Source organism: Lolium perenne, chromosome 4, assembly GCF_019359855.2.
Source record: "Lolium perenne isolate Kyuss_39 chromosome 4, Kyuss_2.0, whole genome shotgun sequence".
Taxonomy (NCBI): domain Eukaryota; kingdom Viridiplantae; phylum Streptophyta; class Magnoliopsida; order Poales; family Poaceae; genus Lolium; species Lolium perenne.
Genome location: NC_067247.2, coordinates 130,060,416 through 130,071,264, shown reverse-complemented (window position 1 = coordinate 130,071,264; position 10,849 = coordinate 130,060,416). Strand labels below are relative to the sequence as shown.

The window sequence follows — 10,849 nt, the reverse complement described above, 5'->3', positions numbered from 1 at the left end:
TCTCCAGACATAGCTCTTGAACCGGAATTAAAGCTCCTTTACCTCAACGGCCATATACATCACATGCACATACCAATCCTTTTCCGTCTTTGGACACATATGGACTCCAGCCCGTCCACACAAGGAGAATAGAGGGAGCGATCTTGGATAGATGATTGAAGTGTTGGAAGAAAATTCCAGCACAGAGCTCAGACCCAATGGGGCAAGTAGGAACTGATCAGCTAGATCAACGCCAATAACAGATGCTCTGCTTGGCCAGTTCGCGTTTCCACTCCAACACTCCTGCATCCACCAATCACAGCCCATGACCGAAGCCGGCCTTCGTTCCCATTTATTGCTCAACTTATCCCTATCCTCCAAAAGTTCATTTCTTCCTTCCCGCCACCTCTCACCTCCCATCATCTCCACATCATCAGTCAGCAACACTCTCCATGGCCATGGGCAGCCTAGCCGCATTCACCATGCAACTCCAATGTCTATATAAACCACGCTCCGCTCTCTGCTTCTTGCATCCCCATCAGTTTAACCAGCAACAGCAATAATGTGGAGGTGCATCCTGCTCGCCGTGGTGGTGGCAATGGCGGTGGCGCCGGCGCTTGGCGTCCCGTTCACGGAGAAAGACCTCGCCTCGGAGGAGAGCCTGCGGGGGCTCTACGAGACGTGGAGGAGCCACCACACGGTGTCGCGGAGGAGCCTCGGCGCCGACGCGGAGGCACGCCGGTTCAACGTGTTCAAGGAGAACGTGCGGTACATCCACGAGGCCAACAAGCAGGACAGGCCCTTCAGGCTGGCGCTCAACAAGTTCGCCGACATGACCGCCGACGAGTTCCGCCGCACGTACGCCGGGTCCAGGGTGCGGCACCACCGCTCCCTGAGCGGCGGACGCAAGGGCGACGGGAGCTTCATGTACGCCGACGCCGAGAACCTGCCGGCGGCGGTAGACTGGCGCCAGAAGGGCGCGGTGACCGCCATCAAGGACCAAGGCCAGTGCGGTACGTGATTCCTGAATTTTCTGAGTACATTGTTTTCGATTCTACGGAGCTGTGTGAGACAAACAAAAAAACTGATGAAGGGAGCTGCTGGGCGTTCTCGACGATCGCGGCGGTGGAGGGCATCAACAAGATCAGGACCGGTAAACTGGTGTCGCTGTCGGAGCAGGAGCTCATGGACTGCGACAACGTGAACAACAACGGCTGCGACGGCGGTCTCATGGACTACGCCTTCCAGTTTATCAAGGAAAACGGAGGGATCACCACCGAGTCCAACTATCCGTATCAAGAACAGCAGAACAGCTGCGACCAGTCCAAGGTGAACAAATTAAGACAGCTCTTAATTAATTTGTCAACATCTAAAGATTAAGTTCCTGCTATATATGTTATCAAACTCAAAGTACTTGCTATCGATTTCGCGATATCTGTAGATTTGAAGTAGGGACATTTTATCCATGTTGCAGGAAAACTCTCATGACGTGTCAATCGATGGCTATGAGGACGTTCCTGCCAATGACGAGTCTGCATTGCAGAAAGCGGTCGCGGGCCAGCCCGTGTCAGTTGCAATAGACGCCAGTGGCAATGATTTCCAATTCTACTCCGAGGTGCGTATAATTCGCTCAACTCTCCATGCAGCTAGCTGATGCATATGTGTACTCATATTCAGTGACCTGTATATATATACATGCATCGACTTACGCCGATCACTCCAACGAACTCAGGGCGTCTTCACCACAGACGGTGGCACGGATCTCGACCATGGCGTCGCCGCCGTCGGGTACGGTACTACCCGAGATGGAACCAAATACTGGATCGTGAAGAACTCGTGGGGAGAGTCCTGGGGCGAGAAGGGCTACATCAGGATGCAGCGCGGTGTGAAGCAAGCCGAGGGGCTGTGTGGCATCGCCATGGAGGCCTCGTATCCAACCAAGTCAGCACCACATGCGACAGTCAAGAAAGGGTCTCTTACTGATGAGCTCTAGATGGCTTCTGATCCTTCAGAGTGCAAGCTCTGTGCAAAGGGAGAACTAAATTAATCTCCCCATGTAATGTTGTGTACTTTCTGCAAAATGTTCTTGTAAACATAATAAAGGTATTTTTAATACAAAGGAAAAACACCGATAAATGCTTACAAATGTGATTTTATTGAAGAATATGCAATGCATCGAAGACAACACAACTTACTATAAATATATTAACTTAAGATGCCTGTTTGAAACACTAACGGGTGATTAGAGGAACTAACCCACCATCTTGATCAAATGAAAAGGTAGTTCGCTGAGATTACACCTAGAAACCAGGTCCCTGTATCCTTCTGAAAGGCCACTACAAAGTACAAACCAGCTCACACATCCACGGTAGTATTGTTATAAACGCGACAATCAAATAACTAAAAATGCAGCGGAGACACAAGATTTTAACGTGGAAAACCCCTCCAACACAGAGGGGAAAAAAACCACGGACGGTAGCCAGCAAAATTTCACTATATCGGGGAGTGTTTACAAATATCGTGGGTTATCTTATAATCTGATAAACCCTAGCCGTCGGCTTAAAGAGGTATATATAGGCGGTGCCATCGATCCCTACCGTGGGGGGGGGGGGGGGGGGGGGGGCTGCTCTACTCGTCAGAAGTTAGCCTCCCTTTAGAATGAATTTAAATCACAATATAACAGGTAGGAGGCCACAATCTCGCCCCAACCTGCTCGGCCGTCCGCCTGTTCCCTTGCAAATTATCTCAATGGAAACAATAGAAACAGGAAAGAACATTAAACAATGATTATAATAAAGCAGATGAGAGTACGGTTCAAAGGGTTTGACTTCTAATTAACAAAGATAACTCTCTGATCGATTCTTCCTAGCACAAACCAAGCACTAGCGATAGAGATACATTGAACACACAATAAGCATAAGAGGATGCGTAAATTCTACAAACAAAACAAGCCACACAATCATATTCTCTATACTGATTTGTGCACACATAATTAGGCCAGCAGACAACCATGGGCACCATTTTTTCGTCCTAACCTTACTTCATCATTAGGGGTTCCACATACTCTTCGACTCGCCACCAACATGGCTTTCTCTCGATAGCAACAAGAACAAATCTACTCAACTATCTCAAGGTTGAGGTGAACCAAACGACGAAGGAGTTGGAGCCACTGTAGTGGCTCCGATCAAACTTATCGAGCCTAAGGGCAGCAACTACAAGGTCGGTGGCCCTGAGAAATGATTTTGTTTTTATGTCAAGAGGTACATCAACGGACATAATCGGTGGCACACTACTCTTGCATACCTAATCAATAGCTGGAACCTTATGGAATTCGAGCTACAAATAATGATTCTCATATATTTATACCAAACATCTTTACTTTCATTTAACTTGTTCCGTTCTCAGTAAGGGTATTATAGTTTTCTATTGATAAGCTATTCAATACAGTATTTAAACTAGTATTGTTGTTCATACTATGAATAGCAAACCATATCATGTCACTATCTATGCCCCTAAACATTATACATCATGGTTATCTCAAACACATTTTCTATTATAGTCAGAAATAGATTTTCTCGTGTTGGACTCATTATGTATTTAGTCAAACAAATACTTTAACCTTTAGCTTGGGAGCATTTTGTCAAATATTTTACTACACAATGTTTCACCTTGAGTCTAAGCAACGTAAACATATTCGTTGGGAAATTAAGTAATGGTGGCCAATATTATAATTTTTAACTCGCCTCTGGTCACAAGTGCTTGTTTCTATAGCATGCTTACATGTCCATATATCTTGCTAGATTATTCGAGAACATGTGAGTTTAAGAAATATCTATACATTACGGATGTGTAGAACTAGGTGCAATTAAATAGAGAATTTTAGAGAAAGGTGGCAACAAGTGACCTTTTCCTTGAAAATTCTAGTTCGTCATCTCCCGTTCTGTCCGCCTCCCAGTTCCCCGTTCCGTCCGCCACAGTCGCCTCAAAACCACTGTCCTGGAACCACTGCATCCTCCCCTCTCAATCTCATGGCATGTATGCTTATAAGTCCTGGTTTATTTGGGCCATCAGTCCCGGTTTTTGAACCGGGACCAAACAGGCGAGACTAAAGGGTCTACCCTTTAACCCCGGTTCAAATATGCACCGGGACCAAAGGCCCCGTCACGTGGTGCGGTTAGGGGTCTCGTGGTGGAGGACCTTTGGTCCCGGTTCGTCTCTGGAGGTTCTCTGCCGCGGCAGAGTAAATGAGCGTTTCTCTGCCGCGGCAGAGGTTTAGGGTGGAACAGCGTTTCTCTGCCGCGGCAGAGAAACTAGCCATTTCTCTGTCGCGGCGGAGTTTCAGGGTTTTATATTATTCATTCAAATCTGCAATGCATACATCATTCAAGAAACCACAAACATTGTCATGTATAGATAGACATCATCATGAAATACAGTACAAGTAATGCATGTTTACAATATATAAAGCCGGAACCAAATGTATATATCATATCTATTCATATCCCTAATGGCCTCGGTAATGCATGTTTACAGAATTATGAACTCCCGATGGTGTTCTCCAGTTCGGGCTATGGCCTCGGTAAGAAAGAATCGCGCAAGTTCCTCTTGAATTGCTCGTATGCGATCCTCCATTAGAAGAGAGTCCCGCAGGCGTATCATCTAAATTAAAAAAAAGGAGATCAATATATATGAATGGAACTCAATACAATTGATGGTAATAAAATAAGATTCGTTGTGAAATATTGTTCACGTACACGAGTGGCGTGTATAGCATCCTCCGGATCCCTGTGACAGGCCATCTGACGAATGAACTTGCAGACGTAGTATCCACATAAGTTATTCCCGGGTTCCTGCTTCAAACACTTTACGAAAAAATAGTTCGATCAAACTAACAATCAATTAGCATGGTATTGAAAAAATATATAAAAAAGATTCGCGGACATAGCTATATAGTAATACTTACAGGGTGATTTTTAAGTGTAAGCTCCGGTTTCCAATTACCCGGAACAGTATTGATGAACCGTTTCCAAGCCCTGCCCGGCAAAGAAAAAATGAGTAAATGAGTTATTGATTAGTTGATGATATCGTCGAATGAGAACAGATGAAGATGCCGATACGATATTGATTGAAATTACCTCTGGAGCAGGGCAGCCATGTTCGCTCATTCCCCATGTTCTTTACGTTTCGAGTTCATGACAAGTAGTACTCCTTTCTTAAGCTCAATGATTAGGAGAATAAAGTGGAACCTGCAAAAGCATAGCTCAATGATTAGGAGAATAAAGTGGAAGTTGCACAAGCATAATGTATGTTATAACACTCACTTAAAGTTGTAAGGAAAGAATATATCCTCTTTATTTGCTTGCTTCAGTAAAAACCTTAGCAAGTTTTCCTCTGTGTCCTTGGCGTACTGTTGAACCGTAACTTCATGAACGGTATTTGGGTCAATGAACCCGATGTCATGGAGCCCGTCTCTTTTGCATTCGAGCATCTTCATTCTGCATAATATATAGCGTACAAAAATAATATAGTGAGGATAATTGTTAGTGCAAATGAATGAGATGAGCTACAGACTTAATTACATAAATACATCACTTATAGGCAGTAGCAACTGATGATAGATTTTTCGAGGGCATCTTGAATTAATAACTGAAATAGTTCTTCAAACTCAAGGTTTATCTCCTCCTTCCCCCGGAAGTAATGCTCATCTCTAACTGCCACCGTGAGGTAGCGATCACAGTTTCGATAGGCTTGCGGGTACCATTCATGCAAAGTACGGGAACTCTCTATCAATTTTTCTCCGCTGGGACCCATCAGCAGGGTGTCTCAAAATCTCGTTTTCTTATGGTCTTCTTTGTGCCATCGCAACAACCTAGCATGCTCTTTATTTCTAAACAAGCGTTTCAGCCGTGGTATTATAGGAGCATACCACATAACCTTGGCAGGAACCCTATTCCTGGGGCGCTCGCCCTCAACATCACTCGGGTTTCATCTGATCTTATACCGCAATGTAGTGCACACTGAGCATGCATCCAAATTCTTGTACTCATCGCGGTAGAGGATGCAGTCTTTAATGCATGCATGTATCTTTTGCACATCTAATCCTAAAGGGCAGACAACTTTCTTCGCTTCGTACGTACTGGCGGGCAATTCGTTATCCCTTGGAAGCTTCTTCTTAATTATTTGCAGCAACTTTTCAAATCCTGAGTCAGTGACACCGTTCTCTGCCTTCCATTGTAACAATTCCAGTGTGCTACCTAACTTTTTATGGCCACCTTCACAAGTTGGGTATAACAATTTGTTGTGATTCACTATCATATGGTCGAAGGCCAACCTTTCCTTTTTTAGTTTCACATTTTCTCCTCGCATCAGCAATGGCCCGACCAAGATCATCATCAGCGGGCTCATCTGGTGCCTCTTGATCTTCTGCTTCATTGTCTTCATTGCCTTCTGATGGAAAACAACCCCCCTCTGCAGTATCACCGTATTCGGGGAACATGGGATAGCTGTCATCATAATCTTCTTCTTCATTGTCTTCCATCATAACCCCTCTTTCTTCGTGCTTGGTCCAACAATAGTACTTGGTCATGAAACCGGATCGCAACAGGTGGCCGTAATGGTACTCGAGTGAGCGTAATTTACAACATTCTTACATTCAACACATGGACAATACATAAAGCCACCATGTTTGTTTGCCTCAGCCACGGTGATAAAATTACTCAGGCCCGAAGTGAACTCGTCAAAACATCGGTCAATGTACATCCATTGCCGATTCATCTGCATGATATAACTAAGCTTATCAAAAACCATTACATAACATCATGATTAGTGAAACGATGTATATATATATACATCGTTATATTATATACACATGCATTTTATCAATGACAGATGAAAGGATAAAGTTGTTAACCTCGATGATGAAGAAAAAAGACAGTTAAGTGTGACTTGTTTTGTGTGAACTCAAGTGACAAAACCTCTAAGGCATTTCATCGAACACCTCTTGTGCATTTGAAGAGAGCAAAGAAAAATATACCCCTCTTGTGATAAGAAGTGAAAAAATGGCTAAGTGTGGCTCACACTTGGTCCCGGTTTGCTTTAAAACCGGAACTATTGTTCCTAGGAGTGCTAGACAAAAGGGTTATTCTCTACTAGTGAAACATACGCTGGATCCAGGGTACGGCATCACCGCTCCCTGAGCGGCGGACGCAGGGGCGACGGATGCTTCGGAGTGCTAGACAAAAGGGTTATTCTCTACTAGTGAAACATACGCTGGATCCAGGGTACAGCATCACCGCTCCCTGAGCGGCGGACGCAGGGGCGACGGATGCTTCATGTACGCTGACGCCGAGAACCTGCCGCCCGCGGTGGACTGGCGACAGAAGGGCGCGGTGACCGCCATCAAGGACCATGGCCAGTGCGGTACGTACGTCGACCAATGACCATACATGATACATTGTTCTTAAATTTGCTGACATTATTTTCGATCTACGAAGCTGTGTGAGACATAAAAGAAACTGTTGAAGGGTGCTGCTGGGCGTTCTCGACGATCGCGGCGGTGGAGGGCATCAACAAGATCAGGACCGGGAAACTGGTGTCACTGTAGGAGCAGGAGCTCATGGACTGCGACAACGTGAACAACAACGACTGCGACGGCGGGCTCATGGACTACGCCTTCCAGTTCATCAAGAAAAACGGAGGCATCACCGCCGAGTCCAACTATCAGTATCAAGAACAGCAGAACAGCTGCGACCAGTCCAAGGTGCTATAAATTCGTCTACATCCCCATTGCTATGTTTTTTTATTTGTCTTGGAGTTTGCAATTGGATCAAATCAAACGACATGTTTTTAAACGACTTGTGACGCCATGGGCGTGTTATGTGTGCGTGGTCTGTATAACTATAACTTTCATGTAGAGGGCTTTATTTATAAAGCCGGGCCATGAGGCCTTCTGTTTAAAAAAACTCAAAGTAGCACGTGCTATCGATTTCGTAATCTGCAGATTTGAAGTAGGGGGCATTATCTCTGTTGCAGGAAAACTCTCATGACGACTCAATCGACGGCTACGAGGACGTCCCTGCCAACGACGAGTCTGCTCTGCAGAAAGCGGTCGCGAGCCAGCCCGTGTCAGTTGCGATAGATGCCGGTGGCAATGATTTCCAGTTCTACTCCGAGGTGCGTTAAATTCGCTCAAAGTCTCCATGCAGCTGATGCATACGTGTACTCTAGCTTGTTTTCTGGCGTATGCCATGTTCAGTGACCCGTATATATATAATGCATCGACTTACGCCCATCACTCTAACGAACTCAGGGCGTCTTCACCACAGACGGTGGCACGGATCTCGACCACGGTGTCGCCGCCGTTGGATATGGAACTACAAGAGATGGAACTAAATATTGGATCGTGAAGAACTCATGGGGAGAGTCCTGGGGCGAGAAGGGCTACATCAGAATGCAGCGCGGTGTGAAGCAAGCCGAGGGGCTGTGTGGCATCGCCATGGAGGCCTCGTATCCAACCAAGTCGGCACCACATTCGACAATCAAGGAAGGGTCTCTTACTGATGAGCTCTAGATGCCTTCTGATCCTTCAGAGTGCAAGCTCTGTGCAGAGGAAGAACTAAATTAATCTTCCCCTGTAATGTTGTGTACTTTCTGCAAACTGTTCTTACAAACATAATAAAGATATTTTTAGAAGGAAGGAAAAAAATCATCGATAAGTGATTAAAATGTAATTTTATTGAAGAAGATGCGATGCATCGAAGCCAACACAACAACTTGTTATAAATATATTAAATTAAGATGTGCGTTTGAAACACCAATGAATGTGATTATATATAGGAACTAACCCACCATCTTAATCAAATGAAAAGGTAGTTTGCGCAAATTAGACCTCAAACTAGGTCCTTGTACCCCATATGGCCATATCCAAGTGTTGAAAGACCACTACGGACTAGCTCAGAGACCCATGGGAAAGATGCCACAATCTCGGCCGTACCTGCTAGGCAGTTTGCCCGTTCACTTGCAAAGTATCTCATGGGAAAACAATATCGATTTTGCTAGGCATACAACTAATATTACTGACCAGAGGGTGCGTAGGTTCCACACACACGCTAAACAAACAATATAATCATCTCCTCTATATATATTATGCATTTCTACGTGCACAGATAATTAGACAGCTAGAGAGCCAAGCTTTTATCGCTCTATGTCGCTATCTTCCACCTCGGAAATCTGCACGACATGGTTGCTGTGAGGAATAACAATTATTATGTCGTTAGGTTGATTAATGTAGAGTCGGTGGAAGTGCTTCGCTGATTCCAACCACCTGATCATCGGGTGCAACCCTATAAAATTTGAGTTAGAAACAATGACGGTCATATATTTATACCAAACATTTTTTACTTTCATGTAACTTTTTGAATCACCAAATGCATTATAGTTTTCCAATTATAAACTATTCAATACATTATTCTAACTAGTGTAATTTTCGTACTATGAATAGCAAATCCTAGCATGCATGTCACTAACTATGCCCCTAAACACAATACATCGAGGTTATCTGAAACACATTTCCTATCATAGTTACAAATATATTTTCTCATGTTGGACTCGTAATGTATTTAGTCAAAACAAATACTTAAATCTTTTAAGTTTTAGCTTGGAGCATTTAAGCTGTTGTTTTATCACACAATATTTCACCTTGAGTCTAAGCAACCCAAAGTTATTCGTTGGCAAATTAAGTTATAGTGTCCTTGTAATTTCTAACTTGCCTCAAGGCCATAAGTGATTGTTTCTATAGTATCCTTGTATTAATATCTTGCTTCCTTACATTACGCATCAATATATATTGCTAGAGTATTCGGGAGCATGTGAGTCTTAAGACTACTCACAATGAGAGTATCATCATAGCTAGTATCATGCATCACATGCATGCAAAAAGCTGATGTGTCACATCAATAAATGAAGAAAGAGATGGTAGTAGTATCATATGTAGATACTGTATCATAGCACGTAGAACTAGAAAAATTAATATCAAATCAATCTTGTACACACTTTTGCATTGAGATTCTACAAATCACTAAATATAATTAACCTATGATACTACTACATGATACTATGCATTGTGAAGATAATATCACACACTAGTATCATATACATGATACTACTATATGATACTCTCCATTGTGACTAGTCTAAGTAATATTATAGTTTACGAATGTGTCGAACCACGTGCAAATAGAGAATTTTGGAGAAAGGTGCCAACAGGTGATTTTTCCTTAAATCTTTTCCTCGTGATCTTTCTCGTTGAATTTATTATTTCCTAGTTTTTTCATGGCCAAATATGTCACTCATGTTCTAGGGTTTCAACAATTACTTATTTTCAAAATAGCAACATGCTGCATGCGTCGGCTACTGTGGCCGCCTTCTCCAGTTTGAGAACCAGCACCCATGGCCGCAATTGTTGGTCTTCGTCAGGGCCAGCTCCACCATGGGCAACTCCTGGGAGGGGCCCATCACCGCATCCTCTCGTCTATAGTTTCCCAAGCTACTTACCTGGACGGGGTTCTGAGATCCGGTACGGTGGGCTACAAGAAAAGTTCATGAAAAGGCCCATCCGCCTGACGCAGCGAAACGGTGAGAAAGAAACGCAGCCAGGCCCGATCGCGAGGGGAACGGACGCAGTGATCCACTCCTTCTCCTCCCTGCTTTTCTTCGATCTACTCGCCTCACCTGAACTCTCAGATCGACAGAACGCAGAGCCAGGCAGAACACAGTGGAGATCGGCTCCCGCCTCCGTGATCGCCTCCCTAAGGTAATTCTGCTCCACTTTATTTTAGTTCGTAGATTCTTGTTAACTGTTTATTGGCCGGAA

General features: G+C 44.2%; 1 protein-coding gene and 1 pseudogene across 1 annotated transcript; both read left to right on the top strand.

Moving 5' to 3' along the window:
- Positions 1 to 514: 514 nt before the first annotated feature.
- On the top strand, positions 515 to 2,115 carry LOC127293893 (cysteine endopeptidase RepA). Its single transcript, XM_051323601.2, has 4 exons — positions 515 to 992; positions 1,073 to 1,308; positions 1,454 to 1,594; positions 1,712 to 2,115. Exons 1-4 carry the CDS (start codon positions 542 to 544, stop codon positions 1,970 to 1,972), a joined length of 1,089 nt encoding a protein of 362 aa, XP_051179561.1. The 5' UTR covers positions 515 to 541; the 3' UTR covers positions 1,973 to 2,115.
- Positions 2,116 to 4,527: 2,412 nt separating this feature from the next.
- Positions 4,528 to 8,670, top strand: LOC127347188 (cysteine endopeptidase RepA-like; annotated as a pseudogene).
- The last annotated feature ends 2,179 nt before the right edge of the window (positions 8,671 to 10,849 follow it).